A 23976-nucleotide genomic window follows, 5' to 3' on the forward strand; every position below is an offset into this window, starting at 1 on the left:
GCACTCTCTCTACAACTTAACATTTTAAAGAGTTATGAAGGACACTGAGAGATTGTGTCCCTTCCAGGAAACTATCCTGGGTCACAAAGCAAGTATGTGTAGGGGGTATTACTTGAACACATGGCTTCTTGGCTCTGAAGTAACATTTCTGTGTACTAACTAGCTATCTCTCAGCAAATAATAAATATTCTAGAGAAGGATTAATGACAACTGCCCATCTGAGTTCCATAAAATCACCTTACTGGAGCATGCAAAAGTTTAAGAACAAAGGAGATAGCGATTTATTAATTAATGCATTTTAGATTACACTGTATCAAGTGATGACCTGGTTTATACATACAACAAGGAAACAAGTGAAGCTTTACTAGACTATAAAAATGCTATTAACAGTATTAATAAAATGATTTGTGTTTGCATCTAGCAGTTTATTTCCCAAAAGGCTATCTATTAAATTATCTAAGTCTCTCACAACTTTTGTATTTTTCTACCTTTTTTTCATTTTCTAGGTTATTATTATGCAAAAAAACACAGGTAGGTTTGTTCAATTTTTATGCAAAAATGCATCTTGAAGTTTCAGAGTAATGTATTAAACCATAGCAATGAATAAAATGTTATTCTCCCTGAGGCACAAGGGCTCATTGTGCTGACAGAAAGAATCTAAAATAAATTTCTACCTTGTCTTTTTAGTTAAACAAGAAGAGATTTATCTGAAGAATATGCACACCAGAAAGGCAAAGGAAACAGTGGTTTGTATTTTCAAAGTAATAAGAAATTGCCAAATGGATATAAAATTCAACTCAAATAATATAAAATTATCACTTACATACAATCTGAGGAAAAGATGTTTAAGTTTAAAAGCTTAAACAAATAATATAGGGGACATCATCAAAAGTACTTTGAAAAATTTAGAGCAAAACTGATCTGATACCTTTTGAATTCATTCATGAGCACCATCTAGGATTGTATAAAGATATAATGGTCTAATAATAAATTCCTTTATGAGTATAAAAATGAAACATTATAAGACTGTCTACAATAGACACAATGAAGATGAAATACCACTCCATCATGGTTTTCTTACAATTACATGAAATAAACTAAAACCTCCCTCTTTAATTAAAGTTATATCTAAGACCATGACAACTATTTTTTAAATGGAATTAAGGCAATGAGCCAGCTTCATCTCAAAAATGTCAATCAATTGATGTGATGGATTTTGATGAAGGAAGGAGATAAAACTTGTGTTGTTCTAGCATTATGCAGTTCCAAACTACATTTTTGTCCTCTGTGTCTTTGTTTTTAGCTTTTGAAGCTGTACTTGACTAAAGGGCTGAAGGCAATGATTTTGCTCCTTTTTTGTAGCATTTTCAATATATCAAATAACTGTAATTTCATCAATGTGGGTAATTTCCCCTACTAGTATGGACCACAATGGCATTTGTAATTTAGTAGTAGATGCTATTTGAAATTGCTTGGATAAAAAATTTATCCCCCTTCTGAAGCCTACTTGTTGATGATGCAGGAATTTTCAAATATTTTCAAAGAGCAATTTTAATTCTGTCTGTATATAGGATACAAGAATTATTTGACAACCATTTTGGCTGTAATTTTTATTTAAATTGATTGGATTGGTAGTACTCTAATAATGTTTAATAAATGGACCATGGTTGATATATTCAACTGAATGTTATGTTCAAAAAGGTTCTATTTTGCTCTCTAGATATTGTGCTTAAATGATAAAACCTCTTTCACCTCTGTATCTAAGATAAAAATCAAGGGGATATTTAGTATAACATGTTGCAAAACATTTGATTTCTTGAAGAAAAAAAAAACCCAGAAAGTGAAGTAAGTCTAGGTTATGAGACTTAAAGAACATTTCCTCATAATGTAAATAAATGTAAGCAAGATGTAAAACAATTTAATTTGAAGCCAAATGGTTCAACACTTTTCTCCTTGGGGAAATTTTAAGAAAAAAAAACCCAAAATATTTTCTTATTCAAGTACCAAAGATGATTAGTTTTTATTGGCAAAATTTGAACTTCATTTCCATGAGCCTTATCTCTTTAAAAATGTAATGGTTTTGTCTACAATGAATTTGAAATATCATTTCTCATAACATTGCTTGCAAATCTGGAGCCTTAACAAAATCTAAAATATCTACATAAGTAGGAAAGAGCTTCTGAAGAGATAAAAGTAAAATCTTGATTCTTATGTAAAAGGTTATGCATTTTAATACAATCCTTTGCTTGATTTATGTAAAGCTTTGTGTTTTTCATTTTCCCTAGCCTGTCACATTGAAGTGATGTATGGTGCATTTTAACATCAAGTTTGCCATGGGCAATAAAGTCAGTGGCCTCAAAGAAATATTAATATATTTCTACTTTTTTCCCCTTAGACTTTTTTGTTATTCAGCTTATTTAGTTTATGATCACATGTTTGACTGACATCATTTTCACACTAGCTCAAATATAAATTCTCTATTTTAAGGATACTTTAAACAACTGGAATATTTAGTAGATTAGTTTAAATGCTAATACATATGAAAATACTGTCCTAGTGGCACCCAGAATTGTAGATCTTTAGATGCAGAAAGGACTTCAGAGATTATCAAATTCAATCCCATCCCTTAGGAGTTGAAGAAACAGAGATATGGAAGAGGTAAAATTATTCACTCAAAGTCACATTTTATAATAATTTTTAAAATACTCTAATAAACTTAAAATTTAACCATTTGGTACTATGATCAATCTAAGTGTGCCCTTTATGGATGTGGGTCATAACACCTCCCTATGTAGACTACTTCATCATTTGCTTGACCTCTCTCAAAATATCTACTGTTTGTTTAAAATTCAAGTGTTAAGTTTCTAGGCCTCAGAAGATAAACACAATAGTCTGCTGTACCAGAAAACTTTGTAGTTTGGTATAGCATCTGTCAGAACTTCTGTTTAACCAACTTAGCTTTAATAGCCTGGGATGCTCTTCAAACCACAATGAGATATTGGAGTAGAATTTTAATGAAGGATATCCTAACATCTCATAATAGTTATTTTTACAGTCCAATTTGGTTGAAATATTTAGCAATGAGAGCTCGAAGAAGTAAATGAAATGAATGTCAGTGATGATAGTACAGTTTGTTTGTTCGGTCTCTTTTCAGTTGTGTCTGACTCTTCATGATCCATTTGGGGTTTTCTTGTTAAAGATTCTGGAGTGGTTTGCCATTTCCTACTCCAGATCATTTTACAGATGACAAAACTGAGGCAAACAAAGTTAAGTGATTTGCCCAGGGCCACACAGCTAGTAAATGTCTGAGGCTGGATTTGAACTCAGGAAGTTGAGTCTTCCTGACTCCAGGGTTGGCACTCTATCCACTGCGCCACCTAACTGCCATAGTTATAATATAAATACTAAAGAAAATTATGTCAGGAAAACATGCTTTTATGATGAAATATATGAAGTAGAAAAGACTTCAAAATATAACAATTAAGTTAGTAAGGATCTGAAGGAGATATAAATAATGTACAATCTCAATAAAAAAGACTATCAAAGCAATTCACTGTTATTTGGGGACTAGTGTCAGTAGATCTGTTCATTAGTTTGGAATGGTAATAGGATATTGATAAAACTTCTCGTATAATAAGAAATAACACAAAAGCTGCAAAGAAAACTCAGCCTAAATTAATTCTTTCCAATGATGCATGGAAATTCAGAATTTTATAAAGCTGCATTTTATTATCAATTGTAAAATAATAAACAAGAATAAATAATATTTTCTTGTTCTACCAAGAACCTTAGAACACTTCAGAATCAAATATAGGTGCAACAAAAATAATAAATTTAACTGGTGAAATAAAGTGGAGTGAATTTCACTGGTGAAATTGAGTGGTTATCATTTTATCCTCATTTTAAATGCTACTGAACAGTGATGACTGTATTCCAAGAAGATAAACTGGACAGAGAGGAGAGAAAGAATGGCATTTTGACAAAATAGAAGATAGTAATAGGAGAGTGAAATGGGAAGAAGAAAAGAGGTAATAACAAAAGAGAATCAGAGATGTGTATGACCCCTAAGTTATAGAGGGATTTATTGATGTGAATGAAAGGTAAAGAACGAGAATGAAAGGTGAAGAGATTGGTGGTAGTAGTGAATAAAGTACTCAATTTCACAATATGAAATTAAAGTTCTATTAAAGAACATACATGAAAATAATTTCTTCTGCAGAATGTATAGATTTCCATGTAATACAGAAAAAAAGATAATGAAAATAAAAATCTAAAAAGAGTAAATAAAGAGTATTCTACATAGAAATGTCAGATGAACTAAACCATTTGTGCCAATGCATTTCAATCATTATGCATATAATTAGTTGCGACATAGTTATCAGTCAGGCATTGGGGATTTTGAAATTTTAAGAAACTAAGTGTAAATGTGAATTAGTACCTTTGAGCATCTGACCATTCTATAAGCAGAAACCTGAGGGTCTGCTCAGTGCAGGCCTAGTTTTGCTGCAAGGGGGGAAGGGGACAAATGCATAAAGTTCACAATAAATATGCATACAGAACACTAAAATATCTACTTGAAAGTTGAAATGCTTGGGGTGAAGGTGCATGGTAAATGGCAAATATGGTCTGAAGGAAAGGTCATGTGTTTTGAATTATCTGTAATAAACGCAGATGGAAGCATAAACAGGAGAAACTACTGGGCTTCTAAGCCCTACCAAGCAAACCATGCAGGGAAGGGAGAAGTTTCTGAAGCAGCCTTTTTTGATGCTGAAGCACAAACCCAAGACAGATCAACTCGCAGTGTGAAATATGTCTAGTTGTAGCAGCTTTACAGTACTGCAACCCAAATTGAGAAAGCGAAGGGAGATAGATGGACGTGGGGCACAACTTCTTGTCATCTTCCAGGGAGAGATGGTGCATCCGAATAAATTTGTGGATACGAGAAAGAGAGAACACATTGGAGACTACTAGCTTTATGAACTAATGTTTTTATACTTACTTACTCCTTGGATTCTCTCTTCTCTTCCTCCAATCTTTCCAAGATAGTCACAGTATGCTAACAGTGTTTCCTGGTGTGCTAAGCAAAACCTGAAAGTACTAAGTTCTACTTTGTCTTGAAGAATTTGCTCTTACACCTTCCTTCCCCCCCCCCCCCCAGCCATGCTCTTTATTGTTCTTAACTTTTTGTTTTATTGGTTAGTTATTTGATATCAAATATCTGGAAAAAGTATTTAAAATAACTGAGTTTTTCCCTTGCATTTGGATATTTCATTCATATGTAGACCGAGCAAGTGCATCTACAGGTCCAGAAAGTCTTACCTTTTCTTCCAAATGTAATTCTAAAAAGCGAAGGTAAGCCACAGGCGCAAAAGCATCAGCTGAATGCAAAACTACTTCTGATGAATCTCTGAAATACAGAAATGACATTGATGGAATATATTACCATGCATTTGCTAAACTTGCAGGGTATGTTGATGACTTCTTTCTCCTACTGACTATGGGGCTCCAACAAATCTTATTACATGCCCCCCCCGCCATTTATAATAACATCCAACATCTATTTTGTATAAATCAGTAGTTGGTTTGGAAACACTTGGATTTTAAGTCTATATAGAAAAATGACTTTGTAAAATAACTAGGTTCATTTAAAGTGCCCCAAACACTGAATTTGAAACTTATATTCTATTTCTTTTCAGCAAGTTCGTTCGTATGGCATAAACATTAAACAATGGCGCTTTATCTTCAATACTCTTTTCATTTTGAATAATTCCTACAGTGTTTCACAGAAAATCTCAATTATCCTCCACAAAAGCAATACTAGTGATGGTTTTAAGTTCTCTATGAACTTTTCACACTGCAATATCACTGCTATTAAAATTGATTGCCTGACACTGTAATTACCACATTCAGGTGAAATGGTATGAACTGTTGGCACCATATGGATACATGTAAATTACTTAAATTTCATCAAAGTTACCCTTTAAAGCACATATGAATAACTAGCATTACACATAAAGTCTTAATAACTAAGCATTTTTTTAAACCTTGTCTTTCCTATAAGAACTATTCTGGTTCATATTTCAACATAATTTAAAAAAATATGAAAATAATTTCCCTTTCCTTAATGTTGTAGGAACCAATATTATTGTTTATATAATGCTAAAATTATAAAAGAAATAGTATCATAATATAAAAATCTGATATTACTTTATTCTTTATCACTGATGTTAAAGATTTCTTGATAGAACTTATATTAGTAAAATGCATTAGTGCAACAGTGTAAACTCCAGACATATTGGCTCCAAAGTGTTAAATTTTATGAGCAGAGTCTGCTTTCTTCCAACTCACCACAGGTACTGAGATGGATAATACCTATTTTTGATGGTATAACTCATCAATCAAATATTACTCATGGAAGGACACTTAGTACTAAAAATATTCTTACTGTTCAAGAAATTCTTAGCGTGGCCCCCTAAAATGAAAACAAAAGAAAACAAAAACTACTCTTCTTACATCCTGAGAGAAATAGGAAATAAAAAAAGGAGGCGCTCCCCCTCCCCCAAGTAACTATTATGTCAAGGTCCTATGGAGAAATACAGTACAAGCCTGGACATGCAAGTTCTTTGGATTCTTGGTTTTATCAGACAAAGGGCTACTGTATTCATCTTCTTCATTCAGGACTTGATTATCTAGTCTATTTACAAATCTTCTCTTCTATTTCATTTTAAACAAGTACCAAACAGTTGTTAATGAGAACCTGCTTTATTATATGTAATACTATATAGGCTGAGATCAGGCACTACTAAGACCTTTTATTCCTTTTTAAAAAATGCTTTATTTCTCCTGAGATTTTTTTTTGTGAACTTTTGTTCCTTCAAATGAATTTTGTTATATTGTGTAGTTCTAAAAAGTAATCCCTTCCTACTTGGATTGGTATAGCACTTAATTTAAGCTGAATCACTTTAGGTAGGCTTCCAAACAATTTATAAGAAAAAAAAATTTCTATAATGATTTAAAGTTTTCATTTCTGTAAACATCGTTTTATAATAGGATTTATATAGGTATTGCTGATATCTTGCTAGGTAAACTATATATTTCATAGTTATTTTGTAGTTTTGCTGAATGGAATTTATCTCTTCCTGAGTTTTATTATTAATATGAAGGAAAGAAGATAGTTTTAATGAATTAATTTTTTACTGTTCCTTTACTAAATTGATTTTTTGAAATGTTTTTTCACAGAATATCTGAGATTCACTAGCTATATCATCATATTGTTTACAAATATACAATAATTTTTCTTTTTCTTGTCTCACTGTTATGGCTAGCTTTTAAAATACTATGTCAAATAACTGTTAAGACAATGAACACTTTTTGTTTGCCACACCCTGATCTTTCCAGTAGAGTTTCCACAGTCTCTCTATTATAAGGGTTAGTTCTTAGTTTTAGATACTCTTGATAAAACTTAAAAAGAGCCTTTACTTCCCATGGTTTTTAAAAAGAATTTTTAACATAAATTACTATTACATTTTTTCAGTTTTTCTGCTTCTAATGAACTACATGAGATTGTTTTTATTTTTGCTGTTAATATCTATTATATTAGTATCGTGTTAAATGTACAACCTCAGTTTTCCTACTAAAAACTGGCCTTAGTGAATAATTTTTATAATATCCTATATTTTTATATATCATATATTTATATATTATAATATATCTATATATTATAATAGCCATTTTGATAATTGTTTATTCAATATTATAAAATTAATATTCATTAGTGACTTTATCCTATATTTTCCTTCTCAGCTTTATCTATCATAGGTTTGGATATCAGGATGATATTTATCTTATAGAAATTTGGTAAGGTGCTTGAATGCTTTGTTTTGGTATTTAGCTCATGTGGCAAGGGGGTTAATTATTCTTTAAGAAAGTGGTGTCAAACTCAAATGGAAACAGATCCTGGGGCTCCATACTTCCTTAGAAAAATATTACAAACTAATATTATCTATGTTGTATTATATTTTTATTTATTTTGTTAAACATTTCCCAATCACATTTTAATCTGTTTCTGGCTACATTAAAATTTTGAGGGCTGTATGCAGCCTACCTGTGGGCTAAGAGTTCATACCTATACTTTATGAGACTGGCAGGATTAACTTGTAAACCTATATAGACCTTGAAATTTATGGATTTTTCAATTTCTCTTTTTGATGCTAGGCTGCTTAGATTCTCTGTTATTTTGTTAAGGGGGTATTAACTAGCTAGGTAAATATTCATCTACTTCATTTGTTGTCAGTTTTGATGACATATACATAGCTACACTAGTTTCTGGCAATTCCCTTTATTTCTTCTACATTTGTCATGAATTCTTATTTTGATTTTTGTAACTTAGTTAGCTTTAAAAAATTGTCTAATAATTTAATTTACCCTTTTTGATTTCCTAAAAAAAAAACACCCATTAGTTTTATTTGTCATCTCAAAGGCCTTATTTTCCATTTTACTTTTTTGACGTTCAAGATTTCTATTTTTCTGTTTTGGAATTGTTTATTTCTAGAGTTTAGAGTCAAACACCCCATCTGCTGACTTTTACATTGTCTCTTACATCTTACAAATCATGGTATGCAGTCATTTTGTTAAAATTTTTTTCTACAATTATTGATGTTTCTATTTCTTCTTGTTTGGTCCTCTCAGTCTTTAGTACAATACTGTTTTGATCTTTTTTTATTGCATCGTGGTCTCTAAAGGATGCGCTTAATATTTCTTGGGTTTATGAGTTAAGTGCCAGCAAATGTTAAATATTTATAAAAACATCATGGAAAATTGAAAAATAGGCATATTCTTTAAGATTCCTATTCTATTTTCACCAAATGTTTATCATATCTAATCATTAAAATATTCTATTTAGAGCCTTAACCTCTTTATTGCTTCTTTTTAAGACAGACAAAAGCAGTCTGGTGAAGCCTATGTACCCTTTCTTAGAATAATATTTTTAAATGAATGTAATGAAATACATAGGACTACAAAGAAAACCAAATACATTAAAATACAATTGTTGACATATTAAAAAAAAAAAAGCAACTTTATGGACTCTATGTTTTGAACCTCTGGTCTGGAAGGGGTTTGGCCAGGAGTGCAGCAGAGAGGAGAATTCCAGGCAAGGAGAGTCCAGACCTAGTACAGGGAGGCCTAAACCTGCAAAGGGTATGGAACAGGTGCCAAATGGCAGCTTTGTCGCCCACTATTGAATTCTGAATAACAGATTCAAGGTGTATTGGAGAGGGAACCTGTGCTTAGTGTTCATGCATGGTGAGGCGTAGATGCAATCCTATCCTGTGTACTCTACAAGAAACAAATTCAGATACAAACAGCAGCTGTGTGAATCTGACCCCAGGAATGGAGTGGGATCTCAGTTCCAGATTCTAGTCCAAAAGGAAGCTTAAAGAAGAATAAACAGGGCAGAATTCCCAGACCAGAGTGAAGCCTACAGTTCTGTCACTCTGAACCAACTGAATCCAGCAGCAGTCTACTGTTGCTCAAAACCTGAATCCAGGTCAGCAACTTGCAGAGCTCAGACCAGGGAGGAGAAAACAATTAGACTTGCCCAGGATCAGACCACTTCGAGATCACTGAAAGTTTAGAGGTCCCCATTGTGAGCTGTTTCAGAGCCTAGAATAACACAACACTCAGTACTCTAAGAAAGCATAAGAAAGATCAGCCCAGATCATCCCTCTAGAATTGAAAAGATATCTACCTTAACATGAATTCTAAAATCAGGATGTAGGCTGGAAGAAAAAAAAAAGAATCCCACCATAGAAAGTTATTATGGTGATAGAGACACTCAAGATAGAAACCCAGAAGATTTAAATGACTTCATACTATCTACAAGCAACACTTCTAAGAAAAACACAATATATGCTCAAATTCAACTAGAATTCCTGGAAGAGATAAAGCAAGTGTTAAAAAAAAAGGAGAGATAAAAGACATTTATATAAATAAACTAAGAGCTCTAGAGGAAAAAAATCAGAAAAGAAATAAAACCTATGGAAGAATTAGAAAGAGAATTAACAGCCTGGCACAAGAAGTACAAAACCTTGCCTAAGCAGCAAACTCTGAAAATCAGAATGGCACAAATAGAAGCTAATGACTCCATAAGAAAACAAAAAAGATATATTAAAACAGTCAAAAGATTGAAAATAGAGAAGAAAATATAAGGTATCCAATTGCAAAAATAATTGACCTGGAAAACAGAATAAGGAGAGATAACTTAAGAATCATTAGACAACTTCAAAGTTAGAATTAAATAAAAAAGAACCTGGACATCATATTTCAAGAAATCACAAAACTGCCCATATCTTTTAGAATCAAAGGATGACGTGGAAATAATCTACCAGTTACCTCCTGAAAGAAATTCCAAAATGAAAACTCCAAGGAACATTCAAAATCCAGAGTTTCCAAGTGAAAGAAAAAAAATACTAGAAACAGATAGAAAGAAAGAATTCAAGTACTGAGGAATCACAGCCAAGATCCCCAGTACCATTAGCAGTCACCATTGTAAAGAAGAGAACTTGGAATATGATAGTTCAGAAGGTAAAGGATATAGGCTTAAATACACTTTCTGATAGAGATTACAGACTCAGAAAAAGATGTTATCTATAGACATGAATGTATATATATATATGTGTGTGTGTGTGTGTGTATACACAGATATGCACATGTGTAATATGCATATATGTATACACATCTATATCTAACTGAATGACAGGGTCAAGGAATCTATATACTTGATTTTCCTCTAGTTCTCACCGTCCTTTCCCAAATCCAAATAGTTACTAAATCTTTGGATTCTACCTCCAAAATCCCCTTTCTCTACACACTATAACAACTAAGTTTAGCTCAATTAGATGAATAGTTTACTTACTTCTAGTCTTTTCTCTTTCCAATTTATCTTCCACAGTTGCCAAAGTAATTTTCCAAAGGTGGAGATCATGTGACTCCCCTTCTCAAAAATCTTCTAAGACTCGCTCTACAATATAGAGTTCCCAGGATACAAAGTATACTTTTTTTTTTTGCCTTATACATAGTTGGGCAACTGGTGGTGCAATGGACAATAGGGCTGGAATCAGGAAGACCTGAGTTCAAATCTGGCCTCAAGTCACTTCCTAATTGTGTGACCCTAGGTAAGTCACTTAATTTCCGTTGGTCTCAGTTTTCTGATCTGCAAAATGGCAATAATAAAACAATAGCTTCTACCTTTCACTATTCATTATGCCATGCTGCTTTAATATGCAAGGTCATATTATAACAAAATAAAAAGAAAATTGAAGTAGGTACCTTGCACAATCATGGCTAGAATTAAAATTTCTCGTCTAAAAAGAGACAGCACATTATAAGATAAAATAATTCCAATTACCCACATTTAGTAGCTTATGCACAAGCAAAATCAAAGCCAACTAGAATAAGAAGAGATATGGGCAAGTAGGAAAAAAAAATTGCTTCAAACATATGCACAAATTTACAGACATATAAGACCAAGAGTTCATAATAAATAAATCTTTTCAAAGGATAGAAACATTTTGAAAGAATTACAAACTATTGATAACAATATGAAAGATTACTCTAAATTATTGGTAAAAGAAATAAAACTTTACACTGTGAAGTCTCACCTCACACAACTCAAAGAGTCAGAGATGATAAAGATGTTAATACGTAACGTTAGAATGGTTGTGGGGAGATAGGTACACTATTTTGTTGTTGATGGCTTTGTAAATTACTCCAAATGTTTTGTTAAACAATCTGAACTATATGGGAGAAATGTCACTACTGTTCTTACTACTTGGCTCAAGAGATCTCCTTTCTGGGCATAGACTTCAAGAAGGTCAAAGAGAGAAAGCAGAATAATGATAATAATATTTTTTTTTTGGTTGTAGCAAGAAACTAGAACCAAAGTAGGTAACTATCAACTGGGGAATGGTTGGCGAAATTGTTTTACGTGAATGCAATGGACTCTTATTGTGTAGAAAGAAATGATGAACTTGAAGAATTCAAAGAAATATGAAGAGGGCTTGATAAACTGATACAGGATGAAGTAAGGAGAATAAGGTGTCCAATGCAGACAATGATTACAAAAGCACAAGAGGAAAACAACATCAATAGGCAGCTAACCTCTCATCAATTATAATGATCAAACTTGATGCAGAAGAACCAATCATGAAATACATTTTCTCTTGCTAGAGAAGTGAGCAATTATGAATGTGGCATTTGGCATATGATGTCAGATGAGGTCTATCAAATCTACTTAAATGTTTTTTCTTTATTACAAAATAAGATTGGGGGCAGCACTTGAGGGGAAATGATGGTGGTATAAAATCAAAATCTATCAAAAGAACAAAAAAACACTGCTTCTAAGAAAAAGAAAAGAAAATGGTCTCATAATTATAAATGGGACCTGATTATTTTGGTCTGTAGAACACTCACTGGGTGGTTTGCTGATTGTGGAATGCAACTCTAATTTCAGAAACAACAGGGGAGGTTGTTAAATCGGTCTCATTAAAGAATTCCAAGTTATGGGTTTTAGGCATTACCCAACTTAAGGTATATTGGCCAAGGTACAATTATGGGGACTACATGAACATTTTTCAGATCACAGGATCTGTGAGATGAAATAAAGATTTTATTTAGTTTTCCCTCCCCAAAATTCCCCTCAAAATAGTAGATATAGATCAGTAGCTAAAACCTGACCTTCCAGTGTTAGCACCAGTTTGGAAATCAGCATTAACTCCTTAAACATCTTGGGTGTACTGCAAGTAAGTACACAAGGAGTGGTGGGAGAAGATGGGAAATTATTGTATCCAGGCAACAGAAAAAAATGCAATTATTTAGTAATTTCTCTTTTTACTGTTACAATTTCTGCCTGGTTTGGCTAGTACCATGCTAACACATGGACCCTTCACTATGTTCTAAGTTATACAAATATATTTCTGGAATCACCAAATATTATTGATTCAGTAATTTTATATTCCTCAGTATCATTCACGTAACCCACTAAAATGCTGCATTGCTAAATTGCTTCAATAATAAACATAACACAAAAACCCAGCTCACAAAGCATATTCTCTCTGCATCCTCCTCTAATGAGCCAGAAGTGAATACTCTTTCCTCTCAACTTCTGCTATACTTTGCTGGTACCACTTTTATGGCACTTCTCACTTCTCACTCATCTTCCCTAATTCATAAGCTGAGTGCTGTACATTTTTCTATTTCTATAGTGTCTAGAACAAAACCTGGCACAGAGTAGCACTTAAATACTTCAAAAAAACCTCACTTAAGTGAAAAAAAAAAAGAATCTTGCCCAATGGTACAGAAAACATTGTGGCAATTTTTCACAAGGTGAAGAAAATTTTGTAATGTATTTATCTGAGACATTTTCTAAATTCTTACACATCATTTCATGTCTTGTTAATATAAGTATATTGTTAAAAGGCATGTACAAAGGAATAAGCTATTTATATTAAAAATAAACTGGAGCTGCTTATTTAGTTGGGTTTCTGAAAATCAAGTATGATTCCAACAATTCTTTTTTATTTTATTTTATTTTTTTAGGCAATTGGGGTTAAGTGACTTGCCCAGGGTCACACAGCTAGTAAGTGTCAAATGTTTGGTCTGAGGCCACATTTGAACTCAGGTCCTCCTGACTTGAGGGCTGGTGCTCTATCCACTGTGCCACCTAGCTGCCCCGATTCCAACAATTTTTTCCAGGGAGAGGTATATACTTATATAAAAGGCAGCTAAGTGTTTCTCTTAACATGTGGGAAGAACTATATTATATAGAACATGGGAAACATATCAAAGTGAACACATGCCTTCATTTCTTTATCACAATTTTGCTAACTTATAGAAAAGAAATATTACTCTGAGTATACTTGAGAAACTTAAAGCAAAGTTTACATGTGAAAACACTCCCAAGTAATTGAAAGAAAATGTTTAGTATTACCATTCCAAGTTGCTAAAGCCAAAAAGGGGGAAAAAGACAGAGTTAATGGAACCCACAGGCTACTGATGTGGCAGTTTATCAAATGTAGCTGTAATGAAAGATAAATAATACAGGCAATTCACACTTCATGAAAGGATAAAAGTGTCAGTGTGTAGGTACCAGTTTTACTGCAGGCCATAATCAGCAAGTAAACGAAAGTGCAATGTCTAAAAAGTTTATAGCATTCTATGAAGGCCTCATCTTGTCAGGTATTGATTTAGGTATTCAGCGGACTCTGCCAGTATTAAACAAATTGAGTGTTTGTGAACTTAGAGGACATGGTCTACTTCTGCCAACAAAAGTTGCCTCAAGCTCAATGTTAAGTTGTTTCCATCACTTAAATTTAAGAAAAGAAAAGAAAATGCTGAGATGGTATCTTACACAACTACTTTCTTCTTAAACAGAGGGCAATCCAAAGTGAATGTTTCATATTCCCCGCCTTCTCCACAGATGTTGACACCATACTTCTTAGATAACTGAAAAATAAGACGGAGAAAAACATAGAAAATTTAGGATCTCATAGGAAAAAAAAATCATAACTATGTTTCTGATATTATTCTGAAAAGTATTCATTGAAGAATTATGTATTCCAAAATGGAAATCATGTGAGTTTTTGTTTCAAAACTCATTAGTTAGATTTATTTTTTTAAAAAGTCAAGCTCTAGTATAAATTGGCATTTCTGTACTAGAAGTCTCTTTAAGAAGTGCATTCTGAGTCAGCAGTTAGGCTCTTGAACATACATTTGGGAATGTTAGAGGTGGCTTCAAAGGAAAAAATGAGCATTCCCATAAAGAAAGCCACTCCAAACACACACACACACACACACACACACACACACAAACTATATCTTCTGAGCCACTGGTTTCACTTATGTCTACTAGTTTTAATAAAGATCTCCCAGTGTTAGAGAAAAATGTGACTGAATAGAAACAGCATGGCAATCTTTGATTCCTTTTTACCATACCCTTAGGAAGACACTCAAAAAACAAGGCCCTAACTTAGCCCACCTGACGGCAGGTAATCTGGCAGGCCTCAGAGATGCATATCTCTCATATCTTTGCTTTTCTCCCCTCTCAGCTTATCCCCTTAGTTCAGATCCTTATCACCTTTCACCTATATTTTGGCGATATCCTCCTAATTGGTATCCTTTCATTCTCTCTTCTCTCCAATGTGTCTTCCGTACAGCTGACAAAATGATATTCCTAAAACACATATCTGACTGACAGTCTATCCCCCTCACTGAAAAATCTTCAATGGCTTTCTCTGCCTTTAAGAAAATGTGAAAACTCTCAGTCTGCCATTTAAATCCCTTCACAAATTAGTTTCCACCTACCTTTCCAGCCTTATTTCACATTCTTCCCTTATGTGTGCTATTTTGGGCAAAGTGGCCTTCTAGTAGTTTCCTGGACATTCCATCTTCTGTGTCTATACCTTGTACAAATGTACCTCCAGGTCTGCAATGCACACTCCCTTCTCACCTCCACAGTGAACATTTCCTAGTTTCCTTCAAAGCACAGCTAAGCTGCCCCTTCTTATACAAGACCTTTTTTAGGAGTACTCTTCCTCTTGGAATTACTTTGTAAATATATTTTATATTTATTTAGGCATGTTTTCTATTCACCAGTAGCCTCCCAGTAAGAAGGTGAGAGTAGGAAATGTTTACTCTTTGTACTGTACCCCCAGCATCTAGCAAAGTACTTATGCTGTCAGGAACTGAGTCCCACCCAAAAAAAAAAGTTTTTATATATATATATTTACATATAAACATACATATATTACAAAAAAAATTAAAAATTAAATAAATATAAATAAAATATCTAATAATAGTGGTAGCTGGGTGGCATAGTGGATAGAGCACTGGAAGTGGAGGCAGGAAGGCCTGAGTTCAAATCAGGGCTCATATAAGAACTAGCTGTGTGATTCTGGACAAATCACTTAACATCTATCTGAATGTTTCAGTTTCCTTATCTGTAAAATGGGGATAGTAATAGCGCTTACCTTTCAGGGTTGTTGTGAGGATAAAGTGAAATAATATGTGTAAAAGTGCTTTGCAAACCCTAAAGCACTTCATAAATGTGATTTTTAGTTCACATTTATAATTCTTTATGGTTTTATCAAGTGAAAGCACTTTATATAATTCATAACACAGCACAATAAGGTTACACTTTTTTTTAAAAAAATCATCCAAAAAAAGTATTTGATCTTTTATTTAAATGGGTAGAAAAAGCTTATGAAGATTGTATAAAGAGAGTGAAAATAATAATAACTTACTGAGTAAAATGTATGTATTCTGAACCAATGTAGAAAAATTCTATCATTTCTGCTTCATGGGTGAGAAAGGACTTAAATAAACTTGTCCAAGCTTCTCTGTGGCTCTAATGAGGCTGCCTAAGTTAACTAATCAAGTCAAACAATTGAGTAAAACTCCCAATAGTCAAAATGTATCTTCTGACACTGAGTAAAACAATTACAGAATAATAAAAAATAAAAATAACCAACAGAAAGACCATGAGAACTCAATTTCACAACTGGAAGGCATTTGAGCTCATCTAATTTACCTACTTCACTCTACAGCTAAGGAAACTGAGTTCAGGAGAAGTTTAATGATATGCCTGAGCACAAGAGCAGGCTCTGGGATGGCTTCACAGATGAGGTAGCATTTGAGTAGGACCTGAGAGTCTGACTAGGAATTCAACAGAAAGAGAATAGTATAGAGAGCAGCTTGACTAAAGATATAAAGGTAGGAGAGCACAAGGCATGGTTAGAGAATGCCAACCCTATAGCTAGTTAGAGTTGCAGCCGTGGAACTTGAGAGGTTAGGGCTACAATATATGTTAGAAAAATTCCTAATAAATCTTGGTGATTAAATCAGGATACTGCTTTGGGGGAATTCATATCGCAAACTCACCACTGTGAAGTAAACATGACAGTAATACTAAATAAATATACCAACAGTCAAATAGTCCAGGAATAGAAAAAAGAGAAAAGTTTTCCTAAAACTCCAAAAAAGTCCCAAAACATTTTACCTTAGGAGGTTTAGTTATTTGAATTCCAAAATATAAAGAAGTTGTGACCACATAGGAAAAACCTGGAACTAGGATTCAGGTGTTCTAATAACTGTCATAGGCAAATGGGAATATTAACAATATTCTGCTTCAATTGAACTCATCCCTATACATATATTTATCTTTGCATCATAACTGTCTGTACATTGCCTTGAATATTTGAAAAATCTTTACTGAAATTGGAATTTCTCTCATCTGTTCCAGTTAGAGATTTAATAGATCTTTAATTCAAATCTTGAAGATGTTGCTGCTGCATACAGATTTATTTACAGGTTTAAGCATAAATAATAGCTTACAGTTATATAGTACCTGCTATATATCTGGTACTGTGCTAAGTGCTTTACAAATAGTATCTCATTTGTTCCTCATAATAGTCTTGCAAAGTGGATGCTATTATCATCCCCATTTTACAGATAAGGAAACTGAGGCAAATAGTCCAGGGTCATATAGCGAGGAAGTATCTGAGATTGAATTTGAACTCTGGTCTTTCTGACTCCAGGCCTAGTGCTCTATTCACTGCACCACCTAGCTGCCCCACATTAACACCACGTTTGTGTTTTTTTTTAGCAGTAATAGAATTCTATATTCTGAAAAATGTAATTTGGTACCAACTAAGGCTAGGTTTTGTTATTTTACTGATGGTTGTGAGATGCTAGTAAATATTACATCACATATTAACATTTGGTTATAAGACTGAACTGACTCATTGTGACAGTCAGTATTATCCCATACACTAGCATTTGGGATAGGGAGCACTTGAAATAGGGAGTACTTCCAAATATTTGTACCATGTCAGAAACTGATCTCTCCATCAATAAGTGTTCAGGCATGATCAGTTGTTGGATGTCTTTCCACCTTCCCTTATCTGTAGCTTCTCACAGCCTAAAGACCCATGTGCATTATTGCTTCTATGCATTCTGTTCAATAACCAGTCTAGAACTGCATATCCACTCACTTTTACTCAAAGAGATGATTTGCTAGTCTGATTACTGATTTTGTGCCCATAAAATTCAGAAACACAATTTCTCATGTTACTGAACTTCCTGGCTACCTGCCCCTTACATACTTGAACCACAGACACAGAGGTTCTGCATAAATCTCCAAGATAAGTTTTAACTTGAATGATCCTGTCAGTACTTGTCACTAAAACCAAGCTGTCAGTTGGGGGAAGGGGATAAAGGGAGAACAAAGGCCAGGAAACTAGGTAGACTCTCAGAATTTTGATAGCAATTGTTTTGAATTTAGATATTAAGGATATCAATTACTTGTTCATCAGCATGCTACAGTTATTGGTAACACAACAGCTTCTTGCTTTTAGGGAGTAGGAAAAAAAAATTTGTTTCCTTTTAATATTGAAATGGTGAAAGTTGAGCCTAAAAAAAGAAGCATGATTAGCAGTGATCATAAGCATTACAACAAACCATCACACAGTGTAGGCTGATCTCTGCTATGGTGAGTAAGACAGGAGTTTATTATACTTATGAATAGAATGATTGCTAAAAATACCACCCTCCTATGTTACTCCAACAGTTCAGTGTAAGTCATAGAAGGTATGACAACTTACTACGGCTTCACTTGGGAAACGTTTTAAAGAGCATCATGAATTGGAGCTGTCAATATCAACTATTTCTGAAGAGAAAAAATAAAAGACCTTGAAATACTTTTAACTAAAAAGAAAACAAAGCTGCCACTCTTCTTTCAAATCATTATACTACAAACTCCAAGAAGAATGAACAATTTTCTCAGTGCTGGGTCCTGAAGTAAAGTGCAGAAGGATCAGAACAATGGGAGTGGGATAGAATGGAGGCAGGAACTAGAAACAGACTCTTCTACCGTAGAATCTTAAATTTTAGTCTGCATCAAGCCCATCATAGCCCACCTAATGCAATATGAAACATTTCTAGATTGAATACATGAGATATTCCCTTGGTCCCCTGTTCTGAATCTCCTTGGTTTTATTTTTTTTTCTAATAAAATGACTTTATATTTGCCCCCTGAATTACCAATCCCCACTTTCCATCTAGCTTTCTCTATTCAGTCTATCTATCTTTCCTAGCTCCTGGTTCTTTCTTTTTTTAATTTTTTTTTGTGAATGAATTTTTTATTTGCACAAGTTGTTATACAATTATTTTCCAAAAATGTGCAAGAAATTACTATAATTTTGTTTACAAACCAAAACACATATTAAAATCAAGGGACTTTGGATAATTCTCATTCTGTAGTATACTCAGTACAAATGGTACACACCTGGTTTGATATAAAGAAAAGTGTAAACTACAGCAATCTGTATTGCAAGTATTAATTTCATGGCACTCCATCACCACTATAAAATTTCTTCAACCCAACATGCATACTTAATACAAAATTCTATAAGAATTTTCATGATCTGTGGGTATAGAGTATGAAACATTTTTCAGATATAGCAACTATACATTTTCCATGTCATGATTAACTATTAATATAAAGGATGTTTATAAAAAACATTCTTTACAAGATTAAAAATATTAAAAGAAACCAATTTTATGATTACTACCATACCAATGAATTTAGTTCAGGATTTAAAAGTTATTCCTGAAAGAGGACTGTTCCTTATTAGTATATTCAACAAGACTATCTATTGCTGGCAGTGTGACTCCATTTTCAAATTCAAAATTCACATACTATGAAATGTAGTTAGGATTAAAATAAAAATAATTCTTCTGAATCAGTCATAATATAGTAATATCTCTTTGGAAAACTATGAAATATACAGTATTTTAAAATTGACATTTCTGAAAGCAGTGATAACATATTGATAGTGTTTTAGTATTTGAAAATGCTCTTTTACTTTTGAACTAAAACATTACTTCTGTAATGCAATGCCAAAAATCATTGGGGCTGAGTAATAACCTGAGGCTACCCATCCTACCTTTCCAGCATAATCTCATACAATTCTGTTCTCTGTATTCTTTAGCTAAAATCACCACTGTGGAAGATGGCGGAGTAAAAAGTAGTTGCTCTCACCATCCCCTATCAACCTGAAAACCCAGAAAATATCGCCCCAGAAAAAAAAAAAAACCAAACCCGGAACAGCTGAACTAGAAGACAGGGAGCAGCAGTGCAGCAGCCCAGCAAACAGGTCTCCCAGCAAAATAAGGGAAGCAGCACTACAATGGACCCCAGGCAGATAAGTACCCTGCAGCATTCAGATGAATGGATTCAGATGAAAGGAGCTGAAGAAAGCAACCTAGAATCTTCCTAAAGTTCCAGCCTTGCTGATTCCAACCCAATACCAGGTAAGCCAGCAAAACCCTACAGTTTCCAACTGTCAACCAGGAGGAGATCCTGAAGCCCAGGTGGTAGAGCAGGTAAACACCAACACCTGAACCTCAGAGTGCCTCAGTGGGGGGGGGGGGAATGGATGGAAACCAGCTCAGAATACCACCAGGTGCCTAGGCACTCTACCGCAAAGGAATCTCCCAATGCATTAGCAGAAACAAGGGAGGCAGCATTGCAAAGGGCCCCAGGCAGATAAACACCCTGCAGCACCCATCTAAAAGGAGCTAAAGAAAGTTAAAGGAAAGGAAAAGCAGACAACCTAGAATTGCCTGAGAGTTCCAACCTTGCTGATTCCAGCCCAACACGAGGTAAGCTGCCAAAACCCTACAGCCTCCAATTGCCAACATAAGAGGCCCCAGCACACAAAGCCAGTGACCAAGACCTAGGCTCCCAACACAAGAAGCTTGGGTCAGTGCCCTCTTTTCCCCAGCAGGAGAGCTCAATCTCTTTAAAGGCCAGGTAATAAAGAAACCATAACTAAAAAGAAATGTACCATAGATTCATATTATGAGAAGAGTGGCAATCAAGATAGAAATTCTGAAGAGGACAACATTGTCAACAAACTCATATCTGCAACATCAAAAGGGAATATGAACTGGTCTGAAGCCCAAAAAGTACACTGAAGAAAACAAATCCCTTAAAAATACGATTAGCCAATTGGAGAAGGAAGTATGAAAACTAACAGAAGAAAACAATCTGTTAAAAACTAGAATTGGAAAAATGGAAACTAATGACTCTATAAGAGAGCAAGAATCAATCAAACAGAAACAAAAAAATGAAAAAATAGATGAAAACATAAAATACCTCATCAGTGAAACAACTGACCTGGAAAATCGATCCAGGAGAGACAATTTAAAAATCATTGCACTACCTGAAAATCATGATGAAAAAAAGAGCCTGGACAATATCTTTCAGGAAATCATAAAGGAAAACTGCCCTGAAGTCCTAGAACCAGAAGGTAAAATAACCATAGAAAGAAAACACTGGTCACCACCTGAAAGAGATCCCAAATTGACAAAGCCAAGGAATATAATAGCAAAATTCCAAAATTACCAGATGAAAGAGAAGGTGCTGCAAGCAGCCAGAAAGAAACAATTTAAATATCATGGAACCACAGTCAGGATTACAAAAGGACCTTGCAACTTCTAGATTAAAAGACCGCAGGGTGTGGAACATGATATTCCTTAAGGTAAAGGAGCTTGGATTTCAGCCAAAGATCAACTACCTTGCAAAAATGAGCACGATTTTTCAAGGGAGGAGATGGAATTCAACAAAATAGGGGACTTCCAAACCTTCCTGACAAAAAGACCAGAGCTCAACAAAAATTTTGATCTTCAAGTACAAGATTCAAGAAAGACATAAAAAGGTAAATGGGACAGAAAGATACAAAATGTTGTTAATAAGGGTGGACTGTTTACATCCCTACAAGGGAAGATGACACTTGCAACTCTTGAGAACTGTATTGTTATTACACCATGTTAAAAGAGTATACATAAAGGGGGTGGATATAAGTTGACTTTGATGTAATGATGAAAAAAAATCTAATCAAGTGGGTTAAATAGATTCAAGTAAGTGGATTAGTCTGATCTTAGAAAATGTACTAAGAAAGGAGGAGGCAGACAAGGGTAAATTACATTACAGGAAAAGACAGAAAATCCTATTACAGCAGAGGGAAAGAAGGGGGGGGTGAGCATTGTTTGAACCTTACTCTCATCAGATTTGGCTCAAGAAGGGAATAACATAATCAGTTAGGTATGGAAATCTAACTTGCCCCATAGGCAGTAGGAGGGAAAAGGGGAAAGAAAAGGGAGGGGGGATAGATGGAAGGGAAGAAGCAGTAAGAGCAAAGGGAAAGAAAAGGGAAAGGGATAACAGAAGGGAGGAGAGACGGAAGGAGGTGGTGGTCAAAAGCAAAACATTAGAGAGGGGGAGAGAGGAGAAAGAAAAGCATAAATGGGGGGAAAGGATGGAGAAAAAGACACAGATAATAATCATAACTGTGAATGTGAATGGGATGAACTCTCCCATAAAACGGAAGTGGATAGCAGAATGGATTAAAAACCACAATCCTACAATATGTTGTTATCTATTTGATAAACCCAAACACCCCCGCCTCTGGGATAAGAACCCACTCTTGGATCTAAGACATCTCCAGAGGCCTAGTGATGGAAAATGCTATCCACATCCACAGAAGGAACTATGGAAATTGAATCGCTATATTTTTTTTTACTCTTCTGTTGAGTTTTGTTTCCTCCTTCTGATGGTTCCTCCTATTGGTTTTAATTTTTACTTACAACTACACTAATGTGAAAATACATTTAATAGGAATGTAAATGTATAGCCTATATCAAAGTGTGTGCTGTCTTGGAGAGGGTTGGGGGGAAGGGAGAGAAAAATTTTAAACTCAAAAGCATATGGAAGTGATTGTTTATAAGTCAAAATAAATTAATAAAATAAAAAAAATCACCATTCTGAATAGATGTCCAACAGTTTGCCATATTTACGCTACTGTTCAAGTTGTTTCCTATGTTTACAATGCCCATTGCATGTGAGCACCTCCAATGTTTAAGGAATTGTGCTAAGTAGAGGAATTGCAAAGACAAAAATGCAATTGTGGTTGGTAACTGAATGAAGCAGAATTCTTAAGTTTTTAAAACATTTTCTTAAGTTGTTTGTCTTTCTATCATTATTGTATAAATTGTTCTCCAAGATCTCACTTTACTATGTTTCAGTTAAAAAAAAATATTCCAAGTGATCTAAAGCTATTTCTTTAGTAATTCCTTATAGCTCAAGGATATTACCTTATGTTTATATAACATAATCTGTTTAATTATTCTATAACTTTGCTTTCCATTTTTTTTCTGGAAAAGCAAAAATATCTGTTATAAATATTTTTAGAGGCAGAGCGCTAGGCTTGGAGTCAGGAAGATGTGAGTTCAAATCCAACCTCTGACACTTCCTAGCTGTGTGACCCTGAACAAGTCACTTAATGTCTGGTTGCCTGACAAAATGGATCCAACTGGAGAAAGAAATGGCAAACCATTCCAGTATCTTTAACAATAACAACCCATATAGAGTCAGGAAGGGTCAGTCACAACTACAATGATTGAACAGCAATAAATATTTTTATATATATATGGGTTCTCTGCTTTATCCTTTGATTTTTTGGGGGAAGTATAGGTCTAGTAGTGGTACTGCTGGATCAAATGGTATGCAGGTTGAGAATTTTGGGGGCCTAATTGATTTCCTGAATGGGCAGGCCATGTCATAGCTAAACTAACAGGAAATTAATGCACTGGTTTTTCCTCAGCCCCTCCAACATTTATCCCTTTCCTTTCGTGTCAACTTTGTCATTTTTTTTTTAAAGGCAATTGGGGTTAAGTGACTTGCCCAGGGACACACAGCTAGTAAGTGTCTGAGGCCAGATTTGAACTCAGATACTCCTGAACTCCAGGGCTGGTGCTCTATCCACTGCCCCACGTAGCTGCCCCTTTGTCAATCTTTTAAGTGTAAGGTAGCACCTCAGGGTTGTTTTAATTTGTACTTTAGTATTAGTGACTGATAAT

General features: G+C 34.2%; 1 protein-coding gene across 4 annotated transcripts in view; it reads right to left on the reverse strand.

The window, feature by feature from the left end:
- DPH6 (diphthamine biosynthesis 6) overlaps window positions 1-23976 on the reverse strand; it is a 470106-nt gene that overhangs the window by 239647 nt on the left and 206483 nt on the right. For all 4 annotated transcript variants that reach the window (XM_020993930.2, XM_020993810.2, XM_020993745.2 and 1 more), the window contains 2 exons: window positions 14408-14502; window positions 5320-5407 (listed from right to left, as the gene is read on the reverse strand). In XM_020993930.2, coding sequence (XP_020849589.1) covers window positions 5320-5407; window positions 14408-14502 — 183 coding nt within the window. The remainder of the gene's footprint in view (window positions 1-5319; window positions 5408-14407; window positions 14503-23976) is intronic.

Source organism: Phascolarctos cinereus, unplaced genomic scaffold (assembly GCF_003287225.1).
Source record: "Phascolarctos cinereus isolate Bilbo 61053 unplaced genomic scaffold, phaCin_HiC Scaffold_3;HRSCAF=262, whole genome shotgun sequence".
Classification (NCBI taxonomy): Eukaryota; Metazoa; Chordata; class Mammalia; order Diprotodontia; family Phascolarctidae; genus Phascolarctos; species Phascolarctos cinereus.